The 27552-nt window shown below is 43.2% G+C and overlaps 2 protein-coding genes across 3 annotated transcripts in view; both read right to left on the minus strand.

Moving 5' to 3' along the window:
• LOC118528415 (acyl-coenzyme A synthetase ACSM2B, mitochondrial) overlaps nt 1–11280 on the minus strand; it is a 35843-nt gene extending 24563 nt beyond the window's left edge. The window contains exons 1-4 of the mRNA XM_036080826.2: nt 11104–11280; nt 5719–5929; nt 3535–3742; nt 2130–2273 (exon numbers count right to left, since the gene is read on the minus strand). Coding sequence (XP_035936719.1) covers nt 2130–2273; nt 3535–3742; nt 5719–5929; nt 11104–11280 — 740 coding nt within the window. The remainder of the gene's footprint in view (nt 1–2129; nt 2274–3534; nt 3743–5718; nt 5930–11103) is intronic.
• An 11059-nt stretch (nt 11281–22339) lies between these two features.
• The window catches only part of ACSM5 (acyl-CoA synthetase medium chain family member 5), a 36040-nt gene continuing 30827 nt past the window's right edge, over nt 22340–27552 (minus strand). The window contains exons 10-13 of one of the 2 annotated variants that reach the window (XM_078074074.1): nt 25606–25733; nt 25413–25512; nt 23508–23627; nt 22340–23081 (exon numbers count right to left, since the gene is read on the minus strand). In XM_078074074.1, the coding sequence (XP_077930200.1) occupies nt 23037–23081; nt 23508–23627; nt 25413–25512; nt 25606–25733 (393 nt within the window). In that variant the 3' untranslated portion in view covers nt 22340–23036. Of the gene's footprint in view, nt 23098–23507; nt 23628–25412; nt 25513–25605; nt 25734–27552 lie in introns of both variants that reach the window. The other variant, XM_078074073.1, reaches the window with a different exon arrangement.

Genomic DNA, 27552 nt, shown 5'->3' on the forward strand with positions numbered 1-27552 from the left:
CACTGTTGGTGGGAATGCAAGTTGGTACAGCCACTTTGGAAAACAGTGTGGAGGTGCCTCAAAAAATTAAAAATAGAGCTACCCTATGACCCAGCAATTGCACTACTGGGTATTTACCCCAAAGACACAGATGTAGTGAAAAGAAGGGCCATATGCACCCTAATGTTCATAGCAGCAATGTCTGCAATAGCCAAACTGTGGAAAGAGCTGAGATGCCCTTCAACAGATGAATGGATAAAGAAGATGTGGTCCATAAATACAATGGAATATTACTCAGCCATCAGAAAGGATGAATACCCAACTTTTACATCGACATGGATGGGACTGGAGGAGATTATGCTAAATGAAATAAGTCAAGCAGAGAAAGTCAATAATCATATGGTTTCACTTATTCGTGGAACATAAGGAATAGCATGGAGGACATTAGGAGAAGGAAGGGAAAAATGAAGGGACGGAAATCGGAGGGAGAGATGAACCATGAGTGACTATGGACTCTGAGAAACAAACAGGGTTTTAGATAGGAGGGGGGAGGGGAGATTGGTTAGCCCGGTGACGGGTATTAAGGAGGGCATGTACTGCATGGAGCACTGGGTGTTATATGAAAACAATGGGTCGTGGATCGGCACATCAAAAACTAATGATGTATTCTATGGTGACTAACATAATATAATAAAAAATTTTTTTAATCAAAAAAAATTTTAAAAAGTGGCCTTGCTAAGTTCTAGTTTGGTTGGATAGAGCTTTGGTTCTCTTTTCTTGAAGAATCATGAACTGCCTACGCACAGTTGAAGGTCCTATACAGGGTGAAATGTGTCTCCCTCCTCTCTTCAGGCCAGAATAAAAGTTATTAGCCCTGTCTTAAAGCAAAAATGATTTAGGCTAGACACAAAGAACTTCCCTGTGGCTGGGAATCATCATAATATGTGTCTCTTACCAAAGATGATTAATATTTTCAGCTCTGTAGGGAAATTGGGTCTATTTGGCATATTGGGACCAAATTTTGGGGTGAGGGGTGGAAATTTAATATCTTACTTACATTTAAGTGATTTATCATCCCATTTTTTTGAAACTGCATTTTACTATAGCTCTTCTATTAAATAATTTCTATTAAATAATTTAATTTTCTGGTACTACAGACTCATAGATGGGGCATTTAAGTTTTTTACATTTTTTGCATTAAAATATTTTTCCAGTTCTAATAATAGACTTAACATGATAAGCAGGATATCCTGAAAAAAAAAAAAAGACCCTGAATATCTCTTATTATTGCATGACAACCTTGGCACAGTATTTTGATTCCATTGATGAGGTTGATATATTGTAAAAGAAAATTCTGAATTATGGGATCTGAGATTCAGAAATTCTGAGATCTCAGTTCATTTCATTACAGTTGACCCTTGAACAACATGGGTTTGAACTGCATGGGTCCATTTACATGCAGATTTTTTTCAATACAGTATAGTACTGTAAATGTATTTTCTCTACCTTATGATTTTCTTAATAAAATGCTCTTTTCTCATGCATACTTTATTGTAGAATACAGTATATAATGCATATAACATACAACATAGGTGTTAATTGATTATGTTATCAGTAAGGCTTCTGGTCAACAGTAGGTTATTAGTAGTTAAGTTTTGGGGTAGTCAAAAGTTATACCTGGATTTCAGCAGCACAGGGGCCAGTGCCCCTAACCCTTGTATTGTTCAAGGGTAAACTCTAATGCAATTATAGCTTCCACCTCAACAGATTTGAAAAGTAATTTGATGCTGACAGCCAAAATGCCCTCTTGGAATGTGGGTGGCATCAAAGCAAATTACCAGCATTCCAAAGGACAAGATATAGATGGACTGGAGGGGGAAATGCACATAGACCTTGTGCTAATCCTATTAGACACATGGCTCAAAGCACTGAAGAGGTTTAGAGATCCCAAGTTATCTGGAACAAAAATGTCCCACCAAAGGTCACTAGATACCCAGCTTGCTAAGCCATGCTCCCTCTTGCCCGGCTTCCCAACTGTCTTTCTCAGAAGCAGCAGATGGTAGCCCATGCAAAGAGAACTGGATTTGAGCTCAGAAAAGTCTCAAGCCCTGGTCATGTAGTTTTCTGTAGAGAGAAAGGGTTTCTCTTACCCAGCATCCATCTTGGCCTTGATGCCCAGGCTTGAGTGGGAGTGTTCTGCCATCTTGGGAAGGCCACTAGTCCCACTGGTGAAGTAGATGGCAGCTGCTTCTTGGCTTCCAGTCTCTACACAGCAATGAGTCGTAGATGCTTCTCTGACAAAGACACAGACTGTCACATTCTCAGATCTCCCTGGGACACTAGATGTCCCGGCGACTCATCTCTTCCCATCTTCCCCCATGCTGGCAAGTCAGCCAACCCACTTCAGAAGGGGTGCTTATGAATGATTAAGATCAAGGGATTCTGAGTCAGTCACACTTGGGCTCAAAACCCACTCAGATTTGGCACTTGATGTGACTTCAGACTATTTATTTAACTTCTTTGAGTTTCACTTTCTGTATCTGTGAAATGTTATCAATAATATCCATCTCACAGAGTTACTGAGAAAATTAACTGTAACAAAGAAAATGAGCAACTTGCTTGGCAAAAACTCCATAAATGTTAACCTGATTGCTGTTGGGAGCCCTCACAGGATACCAGTTAATAGTAGGTGCTCATTTAGTATCAGTTTTCACAATACAACCTCCTCTATTCCCTTGACTTCCCTCTCTTGAACATCTCCTCTAGCGTCCCAATTTCAAGTCTTTCAAAGCTGGTTGCATGTTGTCAACTTCTCTGACAGTTATCTTAAAGACCATGGCATTAGAAAAAGCTTTTGTTCTCCCTAGGGGTTTCTTAAGGTCTGTGTCTCTAATGGAGGGAGTCCAGACATGTGACAGGGAAATGCATTCTTACAGCCAAGCATGCCATACACTGCTGGAAGGACTAATAGAGTCCTCTGCTTTAGAAGCCTAGCTTAGAGATACAGAGGGTGAGAGGAGGATATTCACTATATCATCCTCTGCGTTTTACCTCAGATGCTCTTGGCCGCACCTCTGATTCCTGCCAGGTTTGCAGTAAACAGCTCTGGGCATTTCAATCCACTTGGTGGTGCTTCTGGTGTGGACTATGGCTGATTCACTTGTGCCCCAGGATTTCTCTGTTGCCATGATGGCATGGGACTCTGAGCCTGCTCTGCATGCATGCATATGCAGCCTGGAAGTATGGGGTAGATGATACCCACCCCCCATACAACCGTCCACCAATGGGGCTCAGAGGCTGATGGCTCAAAGATTGTCAGTCCTTCAGTGGATACTGCTGAGAGGCATTCTGTGAGGTCCCTGCAGATCAAGCCCACTTATCGCATGCAGTGACTCAATAATAAACTCTTAAATTAGCTTTTCCTTCATCCCTGCTTCACACTCCCCAGTCCCACACTCTGCTCGCTGGAGCTCCCAAATAAAGCACATACACATAAGTGGTTTGTTCAGTTTCCACTTTTGGTGAAAACACAGGCTGAGACATGTAGAAACTCACCGTAGTAGTGTCTTAAAGTCCAGCCACCCATCCCGGCTTTTCTCAGATACGAGTAGCTTCATTTTCAGAGAAGGGCAGTCAGAGGCCACAGTGTCCACTACCTGGGCCACTTCATCCCCAGCCACGATGGCCCTGGCTTTAGACACCTGCAGCCTATAGAGAATGTCCTTGGCTTTCATCTGGATAGTCCCAGGCATGAAGACGAGGCCTAGAGAAGCCAAATGTCTTAGAGAGAACTGGGAGGGATGGTTATCTTCTTCCCTAGAGAAGCTTGATGTAATCAACCAGTAGGGAGCAAATGGGGGAAGATGGGTTGAGGAAGGGATGACCAATGGAGAATATCAGTAGCAAGGCACCAAAGATCAGAGAGTGATTTGACCACCAATTTCCTGGGTATGTTAGAACTGTAAGGGGTCAACCAGGACTAAGGAGAGAAACTGAGTTGCCTGATGTCATGCCATGGACAGTCTAAGCGCCTCCCACACACACAATGCCCTACGGAAGTTTCACGTATCCGAAGACTTTCATACCGTAATTAAACTACGGAAAGGCTCTTAGAATTTCTCCATCCTGAAACACAGGTCCTGCTCTAGGGCCTGGTTACTTCTCCCAAACCTGGAACACGGAATTTTCTTGGGCAAGAGTGCTCTTAGCTTTGATTTTGTCTTCTATCTTGATTAGACCCGTGTGATTTTGTTTATTCTTCTGGAGAATAACTAGACTTATATTTCACCATTTACAAAGCTTATTTCACATGTTCCTCCTCATGCACAGCTTTTACCCCTGGCTCACTTTCTTCCCACTCTTAACCTTCAGGATCCACACTGCAGACCTGTTAACCAACTCCAGTGTGTCTCCAACACAATGGCCATGTTGAGTCAGGCCCGCAGAAAAACAGACACATGTCCCACACTAAGTTCTCCTTCCCTTCAGACGGTAATCTCTCAGGGTGTCATCTTCCTTGTGTGGCCTGTTCACTTTCTCCATGGGACCTCAAGTTCCTACTTTCTACTTCCTCTGATTACTCCTACGTCTTGACCATACTTATATCTTCCTCCTTATTGATGAGAATACCTGTTACATGTGAGAGAAGCCAGGAAGGGTCGGGTGGGAATGAGGGTAGGTTGTGCAGGTGTTTCTGTGACTCTTCTTACACCTCTCCACTTCTCATCTCTTGAATCTAAAGGCTGATGATTCTTGAATTTCTGTCTCCATCTCAGATATTGTGCCCTTCAGTGCAACATCTCACTTTCCATCCCTTCTTTTCTTTTTCCCATACATATTTTAATTGGTATATAATAGACATATAACACTGTACTAAGTTTAGGTGTACCACATAATAATTTGATATATGGATATATTATTAAATGATTACCACGCTTTGCTAACATCCATCACCACACATAATTACAAATTTTCTTTTCTGGTGATAACAACTTTTAAGATCTACTCTCTTAGCGGCTTTCAAATACACAATACAGTATTGTTAACTATAGTTCCCATGCTGTCCATTACATCCCCAGGACCTATCTATATTGTAACTGGAACTTCTCATCCCTTCTTGAACATCACATGGGTACCTCTAACTCAACAGTTCCCAAATTGAACCTGCCATTTTACCCTGATAGCCCCATATCTGCTTCTCCCTGTGGTCCTCACTTTAGTGAAAGCCTGAAGCATCCATCCAGTTGCCAGAGTTTCTATGACTTCTCCATCTCCCTGGCTTTCTTTCTCTATCATATGTCATTCGTCAAAAAGACAAAAAAAAAAAGATGAATGTATAGACCATGTTTTGTCTCACACTCCCCAGTCCCACACTCTGCTCGCTGGAGCTCCCAAATAAAGCACATACACATAAGTGGTTTGTTCAGTTTCCACTTTTGGTGAAAACACAGGCTGAGACATGTAGAAACTCACTGTAGTAGTGTCTTAAAGTCCAGCCACCCATCCCGGCTTTTCTCAGATAAAGAATCTGAGATTCTTTATGCTAATCTGAGAATTAGCAACCTCTAGCACAGTGCTTGGTGCACAGTTTACTTAATAATTGAACAAAGGGTGGTATTTCCATATGAGGAGAGACAGCATGCTATGTAGAGGGGACATCTTTTGGGAAGGGTGGTGGAATTTCTCTGCCAACAGCTTCACAAGGGAGATAGTGACCAGGCCAGGCAATCAATTACCAACCTGCTCGCATGCAGCCCAGGGTCACCAGCCACCACTCAGGTACTCGGGGCAGCACCACCGCCACACGGTCCCCAGGCTGCAGGCCGCATGCCCCCGAAAGGACATTGGCTGCCTGATGGCTGAGTTCCCTCAGTTGGCTGAAGTTCCACACTATTTCATCCCCATCACCACTCACCCACCACAGGGCTGGGCCTGGAGGTCGCCTGCCAGCCTGAAGAAAGAGAAGATCTGCTGCTCAGGGTGGGCTGGCACAAACATGCATGTAGAATAAATCATGTCTTGGAATTGTCACATCAATGCTTAGTAGACTTGTTGATCTCAGGATCCCCTCTACACTCCAAAGAACTTTTATTTATATGGGTTCTATCTATCTCTATTTACTACATTAGAAATTAAAATAGAGAAATTTTACAAATGTGTGCTTTTACAAATAACAGATGCAAACCATTATACATTACCACAAATATGATATGTTTTAATAAAGAGGTAAGTATATTTTCTAAAACAAAAAAAGGAAAAGAGTAGCTTTGTTTTACATTTTTGCAAATCTCTTTCACATCTTCCTTACTAGAAGATAGTTGGATTCTTTTATTTGTTTCTACCACTATGTTGCAGTGTTACCTGCCATGTAGTCTCTGGAAAATACCACTATATACTTGTCAGAGCATGACAGCAAAAAAGGCAAATTTATCTTAGATTTATTTATTTGTTTTCCCCTCTCTAGGTATTTATTTTTTGTTTTTCTTTTTTATTATGGTCAAATATACATACCATAAAATTTACCATTTTAACCATTTTTTGTGGGGTTTTTTTCCATTTTTTAATTAACATATAATGTATTATTTGTTTCAGGGGTACAGGTCTGTGATTCATCAGTCTTACACAATTCACAGTGCTCACCATAGCACATACCCTCCCCAATGTCCATCACCCAGCCATCCTATCCTTCCCACCCCCCTCCACTCCAGCAACCCTCAGTTTGTTTCCTGAGATTAAGAGTCTCTTATGGTTTGTCTCCCTCTCTGGTTTCATCTTGTTTCATTTTTCCCTCCCCTCCCCTATGATCCTCTGTCTCGTTTCTAAAATTCCTCATATCAGTGAGATCATATGATACTTGCCTTTCTCTGATTGACTTATTTCGCTTAGCATAATACCCTCTAGTTCCATCCACGTCATTGCAAATGGCAAGATTTCATTTTTTTGATAGCTGCATAATATTCCATTGTATATATATACCACATCTTCTTTATCCATTCATGGAGGTTCCTCAAAAATTTGAAAATAGAGCAACCTACGACCCAGCAATTGCACTACTGGGTATTTACCCCAAAGATACAAATGTAGTGATCTGAAAGGGCACATGCACCCCAATGTTTATAGCAGCAATGTCCACAATAGCCAAACTATGGAAAGAGCCTAGATGTCCATCATTTTAACCATTTTTAAGCATACAGTTCAGTGGTATTAAGTGCATTTGCATTACTGTGCAATCATCACCACCATCCATCGCCACAACTTTCTCATCTTTCTAGACGGAAACTCTGTCCTCATTATACAAGATCTCCCCAGTTCACTACCCTCCCAGCACCTGGCAACCAGCATTCTACTTTCTGTCTCTATGAATTTGACTGCTCTAGGAACCTCATATAAATGGAAACATACAACATTTGTCCTTCTGTGACTGGCTTATTTCACTTAACATAGTATCTTCAAGGTTCATCCATGTTGTAGCATACGACACAAATTTCATTTTTTTTAAAGGCTGAACAATATTCCATTTTATGGATGTGCCCCATTCTGTTTATCCATTCATCCACTGAACCTACCTTTTGGCTATTGTGAATAATCCTGCTATGAACATGGGTGTACAAGTATCTCTTCAAGACCATGCTCTTCATTTTCATTCATTTCCATGTATTTTTTAATTTCTTTTTTTAAATTTTTTTTAAAGAATTTATTTATTTATTTGAGAGAGACAGAGAGAAAGAGCATGAGCAGAGAGAGAGAGAAGCAGGCTCCCTGCTGAGCAGGGAGCTCAATGCAGCACTTGATCCCAGGACCCCAAGATAATGACCTGAGCCAAAGGCAGATGCTTAACTGACTGAGCCACCCAGGCACCCCGTATTTTTTCATTTCTTCTTTGATTTCCTGGTTGACCCATTCATAGCATTGTGGTCAGAAAATAGGCATGGTATGATCTCAATCTTTTTGTACTTGTTGAGGGCTGATTTGTGACTAGTATGTGATCTATTCTGGAGAATGTCCCATGTGCACTTGAAAAGAATGTCTATTCTGCTGCATTGGAATGAAATGTTCTGAATATATCTGTTAAGTCCATCCGGTCCAGTGTGACATTCAAAGCCATTGTTTCCTTGTTGATTTTCTGCTTAGATGATCTGTCCATTGCTGTAAGTGGGGTGTTAAAGTTCCCTACTAGTATTGTATTATTATCAATGAGCTTCTTTATGTTTGTTATTAATTGTTTTATATATTTGGGTGCTCCCATGTTGAGGGCATAAATATTCACAGTTGTTAGATCTTCTTGTTGGATAGATCCCTTTATTATGATATAGTACCCTTTTTCATCTTTTGTTACAGTCTTTGGTTTAAAATCCAGTTTGTCTGATATAAGTAAGGCTATTCCTGCTTTCTTTTGACATCCATTAGCATGATAAATGGTTCTCCATCCCCTCACTTTCAGTCTGCAGGTGTCTTTAGGGCTAAAACGAATCTCTTGTAGGCAGCATACAGATGGGTCTTGTTTTTTATCCATTCTGATAGCCTATGTCTTTTGATTAGAGCATTTAGTCCATTTACATTCTGAGTAATTATTGATAGATATGAATTTGGTGCCATTTTCTTACTTGTTTTTTCATTGTTTCTGGAGATTTTCTCTGTTCCTTTCTCGTCTTTGTCACTTTGGGTCTCTCCTTTGCACTCAAAGAGTACTCTTTAATATTTCTTGCAGAGCTGGTTTAGTGGTCACGAGCTCCTTAATTTTCATTTGTCTGGGAGACTATTTACCTCTCCTTCTATTCTGAATGACAGCCTTGCTGGAAAGAGTATTCTTGGTTGCTGATTTGTCCATTACATGTTGAATATATCGAGCCACTCCCTTCTGGTTTGCCAAGTTTCTGTTGAGAAATCTGCAGCTAGCCTTATGGGTTTTCCCTTGTAAGTTAGGGACTTCTTTTGTCTTGCTGCTTTTAGGATTTTTTCTTTATCACTATAGTTTGCAAATTTAATTATAATATGTCTTAGTGTTGGCCTGCTATTATTGATTTAATGGGCGTTCTCTGTGCCTCTTGGATTTGGATATCTGCCTCCTTCCCCAGATTAGGGAAGTTTTCAGCTATTATTTTCTCAAATAAATTTTCTGCCCCCTTTTCTCTCTCTTATTCTTCTGGGACTCCTATAATAGAAAAGTTATTATGTTTGATGGAGTCACTGAGTTCCCTAAGCAAAACCCTGCTTTTGATTCTCTGGGATATATATCTAAGAGTGGAATTGTTAGATTATATAGTAATTCTACCTGAAATTTTTTTGAGGAGCTGCCACACTGTTTTTCATAGAAGCTGTACCATTTTACATACCCACTGGTGATGCATAAGGATTCCAATTTGTCTTAGTTTTGTTTTCACAGATTACCCTGAGTCTCAGGTATCCTCAGGGTTCCATATCATAGTTTGAAAGCAGTACTACAAAGTCAGAGAAAATTTAATAGTAATTGTGTTAGATATTTAAAAATTCCTCAGAGTTGTATCCTTTTGCACTTTGACCAGGATTGTGTAAAAGTGTCATTTTCCTCATAGTCCTGTCAACACAGTATGTTGTCAAACTCCTGTATTTAACTAAACTAGTAGGTAAAAATATTATTTCAGTGAAGTTTTAACTTACATTACTCTTACTATGAGTGGGGTTGAGCATTTAAGAACCATTGGAGTTCACTTTTCTTTTTTTTTAAGATTTTATTTTTAAAGTAATCTCTATGCCCAATATGGGGCTTGAACTCATAACCCCAAGATCAAGAGTCACATGCTCTACCGACTGAACCAGCCAGGAGCCCCTGAGTTCACTTGTCTGTAAACTGTCCATTCATATACCTTGCCCACTTGTATATTTGGTTGTGTCTCTTTATTCTTGATTTCAAGGAGCTCTTTTTATGTTGGGACTATTAACTCTTATGCTGTCATAGGAATTGAATATCTTCCCTCAGTTGTCACTAGTTTCTTTATTTTGTTTATGGCATTGTCAATGTGGTGGTTTTTTGATGTTTATGTAACTAATTTATTAAATCATTTCTTTTATGGATTCAGGATTCTTGAGTCATGGTAGTAAAGACCTTCCTCATTATTCTAAGGAGGTATAACTTTCAAAGAAAAGCCAGAAATCTAAATTTTTATCTGAAAAATTTCAATTTTAAAATGTTGACTTATTATTATTTTTCAATATTTTATTTATTTATTTAAAAGAGAGCGCTTGTGCAAGTGCCCACCCACAAGCAGTAAGAGGGACAGAGGGAGAAGCAGGCTCCCCACTGAGCAGGGAATCTGATACGGGGCTCGATCCCAGGACCCTGGGATCATGACCTGAGCCAAAGGCAAACACTTAACTGACTGAGCCACCCAGGTGCCCCTACTATTATTATTTTTTAAGAGTGCCTGCACCATGGGCCATCTTCACCTAGAGGCCCAGCATTTGTGATCTGCACATCAAGGTTGTATCATGGTGCTGGGACCTCAGGCCAACATCATGGTATGACTCCCTTTGAGCACCATGCTCCACCTCTTCATTCATCTTCCATGCTCTAGAATGGTGCGCAGAACTTCAGGCAAAGGCAATGGTGGAATTGGCAATGAATGGGGTGGAATTCCAGAAGTCCAGGGAGGGAAATTTCCATGTTGCTTTCTTTCTCTGATATCTCATGATGGAGCCCTTTTGAACAATCCCTGCCTAGTGGCCACCCTGTTTACACACCCCTAATGACAAGGACACATAATTTTCTGAGAAGACTGACTCAGTCTTTGGTCAGTGCTGACTTTCTCTTACTAAACTCCAATCTACTTTCTCTATGACCACAGCTCCCTTTTCCTTATTTTACCCTGGGAGGTCACAAGAGAGCATGTATATAGGCAAACTGTGTGTCAGCTGCCAGGGCTGGGGTGGGGAAGTGTTCCAGGTCGACCCATCCAGCACCAGCCCCCGAGAGCTCCTTTCTGCCAAGCCCATGCTCTCTTGCTCCTACCCATGCTGCCTTCATGGAAGATGGACATTTTCATAGCTCATCATAGTACTTGACACATAAGTGCTCAATGAATACTTACGGAATGAATGGATGAATTAATGAACTTTGTTCAACTTTGTGCCCCTTTTCCACCCCATTACCTTCTCCATGCCAGCCCAGTGATCTATCACATCACTAGCGAAGTTAAATTTGGCAGGGACCTCCTGGTGACCCCACTGCAGGGATGCCAGTTGCTTGGTATGAAGGTGGACAGTGCGACCAGACATCTGGGTCCCCCATCGGATGCAAACCTGCTGGAGTTTCCGCAGCCAATGCATGGTCAGACCTGTGAAGCAAAGAGGTCACAGTGGTGAGTCTTTCTGGTATAGACTACTCTAGGTCAGCTGCTTAAGGAGACTCATCGCAACCTTACAGGGTTCTTCCAGAAAGGAATTTGTGGTGGTTATGAGTGAATTGGCACTCAGCATTCAGTCCTGTTTCCCTCTGGTGTGCCATTCTCCAAAAGCACAACACCCAGTCTAAATCCTCTCTCTCCAGCCCTTCTGACAGTCCTATAAACACCCAATTTCATGCAATAAATACCTTTATGTTTAAAATACTGTGGTGTGGTAGATTAAATTGCTTTTTCCAACAATTGCCTCCTCCCTATAGTAGGATTATGTGTTCCCATTCATTTTCACGTGACTTGTCCAGTGCATTCTGGGGAAGAGGATGTATCCACTTCTCATTGGCTTTAGCTTGGTTTGTGGGATATGCTTTGGTCGAGATGTGAATGGATGAGATTGTGTAGTTGGTCAGGAACTCTTGCATTTCTGCTTTCTATTATGAGAGTAACATATCCCAGATAGGTGCTGTACCTTCAGCCTGGGTCCCTGGATGATAGCACATGTAGAGCTGAGCTGAGCCCTAACAGCCACAGCCAACACACAGGCCCATGAGAAAAAATATGTATGGGTATAAGCTTCTGAGGTATTTGGGATGTTTGTTACTATAGTATATGCTGACTAATACAAACAGTGTCTATTTCCTTCAACTGAATCTTAACTGAGATATCTCTTTTTCCAGGCAAAGAAAAATTTAATTTGGGGAGTGAAACATTCATTACAGGTATACCTCAAAGCAATAAAGCACTTTACTAATAATATAAAGGATCTGTTATTTACCCTACTTATTAATAATCATAAATAAGCAAGTCTCTATTATCCATTAGTCTCTCAGGTGGCTATCTAAACCAGTGACATTAAAACTTTTTAATTAACTGAGGTATCTTGAATACTATGCACCTAGCACATGGGGCCTATACCTAGAATCACTTTAGAAATTACAACTGTTATAATTATTGTTTTCATCTATGGTTTGGCTCCAGGGAAAGTAGTTCCAAGGCTATGTAGCCTGGTGTCTGAGTTCCAACATGTGTACCTTGATGGGGGTTGCAGAATTTAACTCTAGGACCTTTGATTCAAGGAATCTGGCTAGGAGTCCTGCCAATGGCTGAATTCCCATCCCCCACTTTCTAGGCGGCAGCAGACAGAATACTCAAGGTCTCTAAACACTTGTGTCTCCTCTCCTATTTTCTATACAAACAAGTGAAGATACCCTTACCAGCTCCTAGGCAGGAATAGTTATTGCTTTTGTACCTTCTGGTCCCTCTCTCTTTCCTTGGCTGGCTCTTGCTCGTCCTTCTGGACTCACCTCCTCAGACAGGCCTCCTTTCCTGCCATCCAACTCCCACCCCCTTTGACTGCCCTTCTCCCAGCCACCTCAGTCCCTCCCTTTGCTGTGCTAAAGACACTTTTCCTTTGCCCAGTGCTGCCTCCTCACTAAGACTGGCCCTTTCAAGGTTCCTAGGGATTGCAGATTGCTTTTCCCTGGAGATTTTCACTCTCCTCCATAGCCCTGACTTCTAGAGATCAGTTAGTGACCCATCAGTCCACCATTCCTGACAATAGTGCTCACCTGCCAAGTCCTTTGGGAAGTTTCTCTGGGTATCTCTTGGTCCACCCTCCTCCTGAGAAGACAGCTCCTGAATCCCTACCACCTTTGGGAGGAAGGCAGCTAATCAAGAAGATAACTCCAGAGTCCCTGTGGTCTTCATGGAGAGCAGAACTAATCATTAACTGTGGACGACTCCAGGGCCTTACCTGGGGTGATGGCAATCCTCCCTGCTGTGTTTATGGAATGCACGGCCCCAGAGCCTTGGCAGGCATCAGGGACAGTTCTTTTAATCCAGGGGGCAAAGAGGAGATTTATGCCCAGGACTGACAGCAAGTTCTAGCTCCAACTAGGGAGAGAGAAACAGAGCTCCCATGGGCTTGATGTACTTTCTTTCAGCTCCTTTCACCCTTTCTTCACCTTCTCTTGATGATTTGCCTCATCTCCTTTATCCACACTCACTCCATACAAGATCTCACCCAGTATGGTAGCTTGGACCCCAAATGCCTTGCTGATTACCCTCACATGTGTCTCCAGCCTGGATCTCTCTGTTGCATCCCAGTCTGCTTGACTTCTCCCCTTGGAGATCCATCATGCATTTCAAACATACTTTGCCCAAAGCTGAGCACCTAATATTCTCTGTCTCTGCAAATTATCCCACTCCACCTATATTGTCTTGCCCAAGTCGATGAATATTAGCTCTTCTGCAGTTCTGTTTGGGTCATAGGGTCAGAAAAACAAAGACCTTCCCAGGTCATCGAGGGGTTAAGATGAAAGCCCAGAGTGGAACAATACTTCCTTAAGGTCACATAGCAAATCAATCCCAGACCCAGGCCTAGAACCCTAATCCAGTAGAATGGCTCTCACCTGCCGAAGCTGCTGACTGGCAGTGGATCCTCAGACCCTGAGACAAGAGCTGGAAAGCAGAGGGCTCTTATCCTCTGAGACAAGCTGTTTTCCAGAAACACTCACCTAAGAGAAAAAATATTGCAGCTGAATAAGAGACTTCTGACATTACAGGTCACCTCAGATCTTGTATCCTCCCAGATGGAGAGAGTGCCCCAATGCCACAGAGCTTGCCTGTCTGCTCTCACTCTGGCCATTATGCACCCCAAGGATCCACTCTTAAAGAGTTAGTCCTTTGAGGTGCTGACCATCAGTGGTTCATATGCTAAAAGGGTCCCCATGACCAGCAGGTACTGGGGCTCCCTAAATGCAGAGGTCTCTGTTGGAGACATGAGCTTTGGAAATGGACAAGATTAGGGTGCCAGTTACCTGTCAATGACTAATCACTGAGGGCACAAAGTAACAGAGACCCACATCAGGAGACATTTGAGGAAGCCAGAGGACTTAAAGACACTAGAAGCCATGATCCAAGGTGAGAGTCTGGGGAGATATACCTAGAGAGGATACTAGAAGCAATTTGGTCCCTTTTTATGCTTTTCTCTGGGCAACCTAGAAATGATATGGCTCGAAACACCTGCTGATGTTGAGCAGCCATCATGTCCTGGGGAGAATTCCTTAACTACCCCAGGAAAATTCACAGGATTCTACCACCTAGCCCCTCTGGCCCTGAAAGTATCTGTCCCTTCTTAAATATCCCTGCAATAGCTATTCCTAAATATCTCAGAATCACACTGTCATGAGTCTCTTAATTTTCTTCCAGGAAGTTCTCCCCAGTGTCTGCCCTAAACACCTCTTGCTGTTGCTGTTCTGTGCCCTCTCACCACCTACCTACAATGGGGCTTCAGAGCACTAGGAACAGGAAATCAGCTGGACAACCCTTTCCCTTCTGTCCAGTCACTTCTTTTATCTTGATCACTTTGCCACAGAGGGGAGGAAAACAGAACCCCAGCACAAAGAGACCTAAATCCTGCAGAACTAGGTACCTGAGTTGCTGGCCCTCTCTAAGGCTCTGTTAAAGGACTTTAAGAAATAGTTGTGTATGATAATGTGCTGCAGATCACAGTAGGAAATACTTACCAGAGGCTTAACTGCTTACTGGGAGTACCTGAGATCTCATTTGAAAACTGCAATGTTAATAATTTCCTAACAGTGAACCAGTGTCTCATGTTGATGACAGCGTCTTTTTCTTGAAACAAGTTGCCAAGGGCTAAAAATAAAACAGCCAAAAATGAAAGAGGAGGAGGAGGAGGAAGAGGAGGAGGAGGAAAGAAGAAATAGTTGTATCTGCTTGGGAAAGGGAGATGATGTTTTTCGAAGGAATCTGGTGGCAAGAAATAAGGATTTACCTCCTGGTTGGTTCCTAGGAATCTCAGGCTCTCTCCTGGTCTACGAGGAGTCCCGAATGACCAGCTATTCTTCTTGTTGCATCCTTTCTTGAACGCCTATTAGAGACATCAAAGCTGTTCACCTCTGCTTCATTTACTTCCCTGGTTTAGGGCAGGGGTACCAACTTTACCCCATCCCATCCATTCCTGTTCATTGCTACTCTCCCTGCCTTACACAGCTCTCTTCTGAAGTCTGTTTGTGCTTTCTCCTGCACCAGTGACTCCCTCTTCCCTGTAAAAATACCCTCTGGTTCTTCAGCTCCAGTGGTTAGCAACCTCTTTATCCATGACTATACAGTACAGCTATATAGAAGCTATAGAAGTTCATGGTTAAGGACTGAGAACCTGAAGTCTGTTTGGATTTGAATTTGGCTTCCCCTGCTACTGAGCTGTGTGCTCTTGAAGAAGTTGTTAATCCTGCCCCAAATTTCAATCTTCTTACTTGAAAATGGGGATAGTCCTAGGAGACCATTTAGACGTGTGAGGATTGAACTTGATGGTGCACATCAAACACTCAGCACATAAAGCTGTTTAGGATACCTCTGGTAGGGAGCGCTAGAAACTGGTCACCTCAGTTGCTTCTGGAGAGAGGAGCCAGTTTGACTTAAACAGATCAAAGTGGGTTTTATTATTAACTCCTTCAAATTAAATTTTTACTTATGAAAGAGGACTTCAACCTTCTTTCCAGCTTACCTTTTAACTAGGACAAAAGACCTTGTGGGCAAAGCATCCCCTGACTGAACGGAAACTACCCCCTCAAGCAATAATGACTGCCCTGATGTACGAAGACCACGCGTGACTGACTTCAAGGCAATGATCTACCTGACCTTTACTGCCCCCCCTGCCTATACTCACTGAACTTTGTCCCACATTTTCCTTCTATAAGCCTGGAAATATTTTCAACACTTTGGAGACTGTCTTTGAGATGCTAGTCTGCTGTCTTCCCGGTGTTGGCCTCACTGAAATAAATTCCTTTCTCATTCACCACCACTCATCTCTCTGCCTTTGGATTTTGTCAGCAGTGAGTGGCTGAACCTGGTCTGTTTGGGACCCCCAGAGCCAGGTGCCCTTGCACGCCTTTGCCCTAGCTACACTGATTTTTTTTTTTTTCAAAAAATTAATACGTAAAAGTTTCAAAAAATTAATACGTAAAAGTTTTTCTTAAAAAATGCACTCATATAGGGCGCCTGGGTGGCTCAGTTAGTTAAGCGACTGCCTTCGGCTCAGGTCATGATCCTGGAGTCCCGGGATCGAGTCCCGCATCGGGCTCCCTGCTCAGCAGGGAGTCTGCTTCTCCCTCTGACCCTCCTCCCTCTCATGCTCTCTGTCTCTCATTCTCTCTCTCTCAAATAAATAAATAAAATCTTTAAAAAAAAAATGCACTCATATAGTAAAACACTCAGCAAATTATAGCAAGGCTAGAATGGGATACTTGGAGAACAGTCTTTGGACTCCACACACCTGCATGGATGGAGGGTCTGGGAGTCACTGACCATTCCTATTGATCACCTGGTTGCAGCAGATTTGGGGAATGAGGGTTGTGGTCTTGGAATCGTAATTAGGGTCCACAAATTGAAGGAAGCTCAAGAAAAAGTAATTCATTCTCCCAGAAATAGGGGCAAAAGAACCAACAGACCTGTTTGGTTTGGAAGTTCTGGAGCCAAGTTCCTTTAGATAAGCCACGGAATACCATATTCCCTGGAAATATCTGGTTTTGCTAATTAGTCAACAGATATTTACTGACTGCTGTTCTCAGATGGTCACAAAGGTGACTGATACAGATCTCTCCCAGTTTGGAGGCGAGATAGCTAATGACATGAAAAATGATGATGTTCATTTTAGATGCTGTTCAGGTTAGGTCAGAGGTCAAATCATGTCACACCTCTACTCAGTACCTACCAGTGAATCCCGGATCATGCAAAAGAAATGCCCAAGTGTTTACCACAGTATCCAAGTTCCTGCATGGTCTTCACACACGTTCCTGTCCTCTCTGGCTTGATGTCCTGTCCATTTACCACACCCTCCCACATCCAGGCCCAATGGCACACCCTGCCTCAGGATTACTGCACCTGCTGTTTCTTCTCAGACCACTCTCCCCCAGGTATCTATGGATAACCCCCTCTCCTCCTTCAAATCTTTGCCAAAGATTTTTCTCACCTTCTCAGTGAACCTTACCTTCACCACCTACTTCAAAGAGCAGTCCACCCCTGAAGTGGTTCTCTTTTCCCTCCCCGACCCCTATGCAGTATTACTTTTTCTTGAAAACTCATCACTTTCTAACATATTACAGAATTTACTTATTCATTATTTTTTGCCTCCGTATTCTTCCATTAGAATCTAAAATGCACGAGGAAGGAGATCTTTGCCTGTTTTGGAGGTGATTCAGCTCGAGAACTTAGAACTGTATCTAGCATACAGTAGGTACTCCGTAAACATTACAGTGAATGAATAAGGACTACAAAGACAAACACAGATTGCAGAAGTATGAAAAAACACCAAACACACCTTGGATGAGGCTGGGCTGGGGAAGAGGAGCCAGCTCTAAGCTGAATTTCAGTTTAGATTTAGATTGGACTAAACATTTTAATGCCTGAAAATGAGGTATGAGAAGGAATAAAATGATAAGGAATATGTCCAAGGGCATGCAGCCCTTTGGGTGAGGAAGAGAGAGTGGACATAGTGGGTCTGAATATCAGTGGCAGGAGGAAAAAAATACAAAGCTATTGTCTGACTGTAGGCCATCAGGCCCAGCCTACTCAGCAACTCCATTATTTCTGCTACCATATGGTTAGGCAGGGTATCCTGGGATCCCTCAAAAAGATCCCTATGATGGGCAGCAATGAAAGCTTTGCAAGAGAAATGACTTAAAAGCTGAGCCTTAGTACTGTTGAGCCCTCAGGCCAGGAAGAGGCAAAGTGGGTGAACAAAGGGACCACTTCCTTACACCATACACAAAAATAAATTCAAAATGGATTAAAGACCTAAATGTGAAACCTGAAACCATAAAAATCCTAGAAGGGAACACAGGTAGTAACCTCTTTGACATCAGCTGTTGCAACTTTTTTCTAGATATGTCTCCCCAAGCAAAAGCAAAAGTAACTATTGGGATTACATCAAAATAAAAAGCTTCTGCACAGCAAAGGAAACAATCAACAAAATTAAAAGAGAACCTACTGAATGGGAGAAGATATTTGCAAATGACATATCAAAAAAAGGGTTATTATAAAAAATACGTAAATACCTTAAACAAATCAAACCCAAAAAACAAATAATCCAATTAAAAATGGGCATAAGACATGAACAGACATTTCTCCAAAGAAAACACACAGATGGCCAACAGACACACGCAAAGATGCTCATCATCACTTATCATCAGGGAAATGCAAATCAAAACTGCAATGAGATACCACCTCACACCAGTCAGAACAGCTAAAATCAGCAACACAAGAAACAACAGGTGTTGGTGAGGATGTGGAGAAAAAGGAAAAGGAACCTTCCTACACTGTTGGTGGGAATGCAAACTGGTACAGCCACTGTGGAAAACAGTATGGAGTTTCCTCAAAACATTAAAAATAGAATTACCTTAGGAACCAGCAATCACACTACTGGGTATTTACCCAAAGAATACAACAACGCTAATTCAAAGCAGTATGATAGCAGCATTGTTTACAATAGCCAAGATATGGAAGCACCCCAAGTGTCCATGGCTAGATGAATGGATAAAGAAGATGTGGTACAGATATACAATAGAATATTATTCCATAAAAACGAATGAAATCTTGCCATTTGCAAGGACACAGCTAGAACTAAAAAGTATCATGCTAAGTGAAATAAGTCAGTCAGAGAAAAGACCACATGACTACACTCACATGTGGAATTTAAGAAACAAAACAAGCAAAGGAAAAAAGAGAGAGAGAAATAAACCAAGAAACACATTCTTAACTACAGAGAACACATTGATGGTTACCAGAGGGAAGGTCGGTGGGGGGATGGGTTAAACAGGTGATGGGGATTAAGAAGGACACTTGTGGTAATGAGCACCAGGTGCTGTATGCAAGTGTTGAATCACTATATTGTACACTTGAAAGGAATACAACACTGCACGTTAACTACCTGGAATTAAATAAAAACCTACAAAAAAGGAAAAGGAATGGGGTGAAGGGTGTGAGAAGGAGAAAGAGATGGGAACCTGGAGAAGGTGGGCAGGGGTCTTGGCAGAGACTGGAGAGGGATGGAGACCCAGGGCGGGGCTGCTATGCAAGACATCCCCAGCTTCAGTCTTTCCAACTGTTAAGTGGAGATTCTAATACTTTCTTCTCAGGATTTGAGTGAGAAATTGGTTGGATCTGTTTTCCCCAACGTGGGTTTTGCAAGGTGATTTTGGTTGAGCAGCATTCACATTCACGGTTCTTTTGGTGTGCATTGGGGGAAAAAAATGAACAGAACTCCAGACTCATTCCATATATATATATATATATATATATATATATATATATATATATAGCTTAGGGCAAAGATGCTTTCTTTTAAAAGTGAGTTGATTTATAGCACAGATGGTATGTGGAGAGAGTCACAATCCCAAAGGCAGCATGGGAGTGAGTGAAGGCGGGGAATAACAGAGTGAGAGGACCTCAGCAGAGCATGTAGTACAATGCCAGGCATGGAATACATTGTCAAGAGAGGGATGGTAACAGTTCTTGTCAGCACTTCCAGGGCTGGGGCTGCTGGTGGGGAAGTGTGGATTAGTAGTGCCTGGCTCCCAACTGTTCAGCTGCAGCTGGGAGTTCAGCCTTTTTCCTTTTGGAGCTGAGCTGGGCTGGGCTGAGGCAACTGTGGAGAGCTGGCTTGGGGTGGGGAGGTTGGCCAAGTGCATCAGTGGAGTGGGGAGAGGGCTTGAGGGAAAATTGGGGGAGGGTGGACAGGGAGGGCTGGGGGTGGGTGGGCCTCCCCACCCCCACTCCCACCCTTCATCACCCTTGGCTTATGCTGACTGAAGTCTGGACAAAGGCCAGGGTAGGGAGCTCTGATTATAGCTGGAGAAGAACAGACAGGTTCAGCCCAGGGGCTAAGAGGAGGAGAGGCAAGGGATCATCTGCCTTGCATCTAAGATTAAGTCTAAGAGAAGGGAGCAATGTAACCACAATGACATGGTGATGGCAGGGGCCACTTCCCCCGGGGGCATTTCCATCCAAGCCCCTGGCTTTCAAGGAACTGACATTTTGGGGGGCTCATTAGGAATTCCCGCAGCGTCTGATGCACAACTCCAAACCCCAGTCCAAGAGCACTAAAGAGGTTTCAGAGTCAGGCCTATGGGGTCTGGGCTAAATACCAAAGCCCTCTGAATTTCCACTTTTAACATAAAGAAAATTTACTCGGGGCACCTGGGTGGCTCAGTCGTTAAGCGTCTGCCTTCGGCTCAGGTCATGATCCCAGAGTCCTGGGATCAAGCCCCACATCGGGCTCCCTGCTCAGCGGGAAGCCTGCTTCTCCCTCTCCCACTCCCCCTGCTTGTGTTCCCTCTCTCACTGTGTCTCTGTCAAATAAATAAATAAAATCTTTAAAAAAAAAAAAAAAAAGAAAATTTACTCAGCCCAGGAAGGCCACAAAGACAAAAGACTTAAAGAACAACTAAATCATTTTGAGAAGTTTTTTTTTTTTTCTTTTTAAGGGCTATTGAAACTTTAAGGATCATTTCTCTGCCATAAACCTTCAGTGGCTCCCTAGCACTCATTGAAGACAAAATTCCTAAACCCAGTCATTCTGAACTACAAATTGCTTAACCCCTTTGTTCTACCTGTAAAATGAGAATGTCATCAGTACCTGTTCAACAAGATAGTTGAGAGTTAAAATATTTAGAACTGTGCCTGACTGTAGCTGGTGCTGAGTGTGCTGTTCTTAGAAACACAAACCTGTTTCTCCCCCCATCAGGGCCTTTGCACACGCTGTATCCTTTGTTCAGAATGCTGGGCCCCAATCTCTTTACTTAGTTTACTTCCACTTTTCTTTCAATCCCAGTTCACCAGGGACTTCCTTATGAAAGGCTGTGCTTTTACCTTGAGTCCCCCCAGTCTTGGTCAGTCCAACTTTAACTAAATTCTTTCCTTCATGGCATTTATCACAGTGGTACATTATTTGCCTTACTCTTTGATGAATAACATCAGCCTCCCCACTCAACTGTAAACTCCACAAGGGTAGTGTCATGGGCTGAATCGTGTCCCCCCAAATTCATATGCTTAAGTCCTAATCCCCAGTACCTCAAAATATGGTTGTATTTGGAGACGGATCCTTCAAAGAGGTGATTAAGTTACAATGAGGTCATCAGGCCCTCATCCAATCTGACTGGTGTTCTTATAAGAAGAGGAGATCAGGAGACAGACATATACAGAGGGAAGATCATGTGAGGACACAGGAGAAGACAGCCGTCTACAAACCAAAGAGAGAAGCCTCAGAATTAAACTAACCCTGCTGACACCTTGATCTTGGACTTCCAACGTCCAGAACCAAGGAAAGAAGGAAGGAAGGAAAGAAGGAAGGAAGGAAGGAAGGAAGGAAGGAAGGAAGGAAGGAAGGAAGGAAGGAAGGAAGGAAAGAGAGAGAGAGGAAGCAAGCAAGCAAGCCTCCCAGTCTGTGGTACTTTGTCAGTCCAAACAGATTAATACAGGTGCTGACTGGGTTGGCTTTTGCTTATTGTTGCATTCCCAGAGCCCAGCACTGAGTAGGTGCTCAATAAATATTGATTGGTGGGTGAATGGAGATCTTGGGGTTTGGCTAAGCAGCACTGAAGATCACGTTGAGTTTCCATCTGCTTCGTCTCCGCATGGCTGGTCTCAGAGGCCCAGAGCCGCCTCTTTCTGTTTCTGGGACTGAGATGTGGTTTTGGGTCCTTGTGTATTTTGTGGTCACAACGTAATACACTAGTCTTTGAGGGATGATGTGATGGAGGCAGAGTGTGGTTTGGGGGAATTGTTTCTTTAAGATAATTTTTTCATTACAATAGTTACACATGCTCACTGAGAAAGCTTGGAAAATAGAGAAACGCAGAGGAAAGGAGAAAACTATCATCCACTATTTTCAATACTTTTAACGTAAGTATTTCCTTTCAGGCTTTTTTCCCATAGTTTTTCCTTTACCTTTCAAAGTTATGGTTCTCCACTACACATATATTATTTTTATTATGACTTAAAATTAATTTAGCTCAAGGTGGCCCCAAGGCATATTTTTAAAGGTCACATAATATGTTATTGAGTTAATCTACTACAACTTAATCATTGTCCTATTGGTTGGACATTGATTTTTTTTCCTTTTTCCTTTTTTTTTTTTTTACAGTTTTAAACAATGTTCAAGTAAATATCCTTAAATCCTGTCTTTTGTAGTGATTACCAAAGATGGAATTTCTGAGCAAAAGGGTAGGACCAATTTTTCATGGCCCTGGATATGATTATCAAATGGTTTTATCAAAAGGATCAAGTGGTTACACCCCCACCGGCCCTGAATGACCGGCAGTGAATGAGATCACAGGAGCCCTGACGTTATGGTGACCTGTCCTTCAGAGCATCAGCTGCTGAGGTTGCCTTCAGAGAGAGGAGGGGGAAGTCAAGGCATCAAACATATGCTAGACTGGCAGGGGCTGTGCACTCTGGGCTAGTGACATTCTTCCACTCTCTTCCAGGCTCCTCCCAGCGATTTTGGAGATGCCCATTTGAAACTGAAAGCCTTTGATGTCCATAGGGTTGAAGGGATGATGCTCCAAACAAGGACTAACCAGTGATCCCAACAGTTCCTCTTAGAAGCTTCAGAGGCCTATCGGGCCTTCCGGGGGTTGTCTCTCAACTCCCCCCACTCTTGGCTTCTCAATTTATTCCTTTGGATCTTTCCAGAAACCGTCTTGGGCAATTCTGAAACAAAGGCCACCTAGTGACCATAAAACAAAAACAGTTTGAAATCATCATTTCCTAGAAAGACTTCTGACTTCATACCCTCTGTCACTTTGTTGGAAAGCCTGCATGACTCAGTTTTCTCTAAATGGCAATGACCAAAATGGCTAGTCTGGGGCACATGACCTTGCCCGCAGAGATTCAGCACCATCCCCCCCACCCTCCCACCCCCCAAATCCGGTGTCTGTCACTTCTTAGAGTAGGAATAAAATGTGGTTTGGGGAGGGTCCAGTGAGGAAACAGGGAGAAAAGGCTGAAGGAGAAGCTTGGTTATTTGTACCTTCATCACCCACCCCCCACCCCGGGCTTGGCCCTGACTGAGAGCCAACGTAGTGTGTGCTCAGGGGATTTCTCAGCTCATCAAGTCCTAGAACCCCTGATGTTTACCTTCCTGGGGTACTTGTATGGAGCGGTCACCCTTTTCACATGCTCCTGGAGCTCCTGGGTTAGTTTCTTAGGATCTTGAGAGGAGTAAGCTGGAGAAAGGACAATAAATGCCTTCACCACCTGCCAGAAGAAAACAAAAACAAACCCTCCAAAATCAGAAAGAATCAGGCCCTTTATAACAACGTTTTCTTCCTTTTGCCACCTAAGCATGAAAGTCCTACCAGCTCCTCTGGCTCAGCCAGCAAAATGGACAACACCATTTTTTTTCCCCTGTTGCCTCCATTCCGGGACCAACTATTGGAAACACTGGCTTTTGTGGAATGATTCCAGGATTCTACCTATTCCCCATACTGCTCCCCTCTCCTGATATAACAACATGAGTAGCCAATGAGCTTCTTTTCTGATGCAAATACTTTGTGGAGAAAGGAGCTTCACAAACTCCTCAGGGTCCATTACTTCCAAATCTTTCTCACTGGAAAATTAGCTAGCAGAGGCTTGAATAGGCAGGATTGGGAATAATGCACACCACTTCCAAGGGGAGGTGTGTATTTCTGAGCCTGCATGTACAAGTGTTTGCAACCAGCAAACATTTTGCTGCACAGCTTCAGTGCCCTCTGTCCTGAGGGGACATTCTGTACCTTGGTTGTTTCTGCCTGAGCCTTTCTTTGCAGGCTGCCTCCCACCAAGGACGAGGAGTACAACAGAACATGGTTTCTGACAGGAGTGGAAGAATTCAAAGGCCAGTAGCCTGCTACCCACCTCAGCATACAGCTCTGTCAACAACATCCTGTTAGGTGGGGGTTCACCATCTTTGCATGCTTCCTAAAGGTGGGCATCTCACTACATTTCATTTTCAGATAGATCTGGTTATTAGGAAAGGCTCTCTCTGATTGTTAAAACTACCAAACATTTATTGAGTATTTTCTATGTGCCAGGCTCTGTTCTGAGTACTATATGTAGATTAACCACACACAGCCATTTGTCACAACCCCAGCTAATTTGGGGTATACAAAGCTAGGTGTACTTTTCCAGGTGTGATTTCTCCAGAATATACATAGGGCTCCCACCTTCCTTATTCTACATCATTGGCCTCAAAGTTTAATTGGCATCAGAATCACTTGGATAGGGGCTTCTGGTCAAAATGAAGAAGCCTTGGGCTGCATCCTCACTCACTCTAATTCAGCAAGACTGATTTGAGGTCTAGAAATCTGTATTTTAAATAAGAATCCCAGATGATGCAGCTATGAGTAGTCTAGGGCCCTGACTTAGAGACCCACTCCTCTGGCCCTGGTGCTTCTGAGAACACTGCCTGATGTTGTACTAACTTTCATAAGGTAACTACACTATACTGTAGGATTATGTTGGATTTACAGCCAGTGAAAAGCACACAGGCCTGCCTATGAGCTTCATTTCTCCCATTCTATCTATTCCTCTGGGACCCATGGGAAGGAATTTGCATTTCTCCTGAGAAAGGTCAGCTTATTAAATTTGGCCCATCCTTCTGATACATCAGGGTCACTTTGGATACTTATTTTGTCATCCCTTAAGGTGGATATTCCTCCCAGGTTAGAACCATCAGCAGCAGCCATGTCTGGTGTGCTTGCTATATCCTCATCTGCAAATGGGAAAGGACTCTTCATTGGCCAGGTTGGATGACAGAGCCTGCACCCACTGCCGAGATCTCTTTCCAACAGTCCACCTCTTTTGGACCCAGTTCTGGGTCCATTTGACCCAAAAGTATGTCTCTAAAGACATGAGGGTAATGCTTAACCAAAAGGAATGTGTGCCCGATGGTGGCATTTCAGACTTTGTAGTACCTCGGTACTACATGCAGGCTCAGAAATACTCTGCTGGGTGCAAACAGGTATAGAACCAGGAGGCAATGTTCCTGGCTGGACTAGTTACCTCCCCTCTGATGGGGTCTGGGCTGCTGACCACAGCAGCCTCCAGAATAGCAGGGTGCTCAGCAAGGGCATTTTCCACTTCAACGGGCCCAATCCGGTAGCTGGAAGAGAAAAACAAACCCTTCCAAGTGACTGCTTCCCACCTCCCCCCCAATGAAGCTTCAAAAACAGAAGGACAGAGCAGTCAGCTTGACCTTGAGGAATTGATCACATCATCATTTCTTCCCGTGAACCAAAAGTAGCCATCCTTGTCCTTGTGGGCTCGGTCCCCCGTGATGTAAAAGTCCCCTCGTTCTGATGCCTCTGTCTTCTGAGGATTGTTCTGGAGGACAAAGTAAGTCTGTGAAGGGCCATCTTGGCACAGCCACTCAAGCCAGCTACAGCCCTCGAAGGCCCGTGCAGGAGGCTGGGGACCCCTAAAAGCAGTTCCAAGAGACCATGCTGGCCAGAATTTCCCACTGGACGAGGAGGTGTGAATTTGTGCATTTTTCTCTCTTTTAAATGGAAGGAGATGCCAGGAAATGATTAAGGACAGCCACTTGCTACCATCCCTTGGAAGGGTCCGAGGAAGCATAGTTGAATGCAGGAGGGTGGACACAGGGCCATTGGCTCTGTTTTTTAGGATAAAAGAACACACTGATACTATTTGTGCTCAGGAATCACTGAAGGTAGAAACTGAGCAGTTGTCCAAAAGACAAGAGGAGAGGAAAGAGGAAAAACTAATCAAACTCTGAGTCTCAAAGCTTTCAAGAAGCTACTACTCAACAAGAAAAAAACAAATTACTGCTGTGTGCAACTATCCGGGTATGTCTCAAAACACACAGTTATGCTGAATAAATGAAACCAGACAGGGAGTTAAGACGGCAGAGGATCAGGGGCACCCTAAGCTTGTCTCGTCCCTCGAATACAGCTAGATAGCTATAAATCATTTGGAACACCTAAGAAATCAATCAGAGGTCTGAGAGAACAAAAACTGCAAGTCCACAAGTAGAAAAGGGGCCACCTTTTGGTAGGTAGGAGGTGCAGAGGCTTGAATTTGGGGAGACATAGCTGTGGATACGGCGGCAGGGAGGGAGCCCACGGTGGAGGCTACCACAAGGTATTATAAGCAGTGGAGCACAAAATCAGAACTTTTAGAAGTCTGCTACCATGGGTACATGCCTGGCTTAAGGGTGCTCAGGTGGCGAAGCAGGGCAGAACTCACATGTGACACTGTGGTCTCAGGATTCTCTGGGTCGCAAGAAGAACAGATGGCACCTAAGTGCTGCACTGTTCCCAGGCACAGGAGTGTGGAAGCCGGCTGAGAACAGCCAGTCTAGGTGCTGGCTTTCTGCTCTGTTTTGCCATAAACTGCGAATCACTCCGAGGTCCCGTGACCTCTTTCCTGGGACAGGCCTGGCAAACAGCAGAAGCGTGGGGGAGGAACAGTACAGTCCGACCTGCAGGAGTCCCTAAAATTTGGAGTTTTGAAATTCAGTTGCATGCCTGAGATAAAAAGCTCAGACACAGGCAGGGTGAATGCAGGGTTCTGATGGAAACCGGGGACACAAGAGTGATTGACTGCTCTTCTGTGAGGGCTCACTGAAGAGTTGGGGGCATGAACTTTCAACTGTGGGACTGGAAGGGGGAGGGGGGCTGCCATATTTAACCTGCCCATCATCACTGAAAGCCTTCAGGGAGCAAAACAGCACCACCTAGTGGAGTCCAGAGCTGCTTACACCAAGCCCTGCCTCCCTGCAAACTGGAGACCCATTTCCACTAAGTAAGTCCACCTGAGAATCGTGCAACAGGCCCCCCCCCCCAGAAGACCAGCACAAACAACTCACTCACACAAAGTCTTCTGATCAGAGAGGGCTGCAAAGCTTCAGCTCTAGGGGAAAATAGTATCTAGCCTCCTTTGTACTTTTATTCTTTATTATTTTTCATTTATTTTCTTATTTTTTCAATTCTTTTTAAAAATTTATTAATTTTTAAAATTTTTGTTTTTATATATACCATATATATATACTATTTTTTTGTTTACTTTCATTATATTTTATTTTTTTCCTTTCTTATTTTGGGATCTAGATTCTTTTGACAAGCAGACCAAGACACACCCAGGATCTAGGTTTTTGGTTTGTTGTTGTTGTTTTCTTTTTTCT

The sequence above is a fragment of the Halichoerus grypus genome, chromosome 6, assembly GCF_964656455.1.
Source record: "Halichoerus grypus chromosome 6, mHalGry1.hap1.1, whole genome shotgun sequence".
Classification (NCBI taxonomy): Eukaryota; Metazoa; Chordata; class Mammalia; order Carnivora; family Phocidae; genus Halichoerus; species Halichoerus grypus.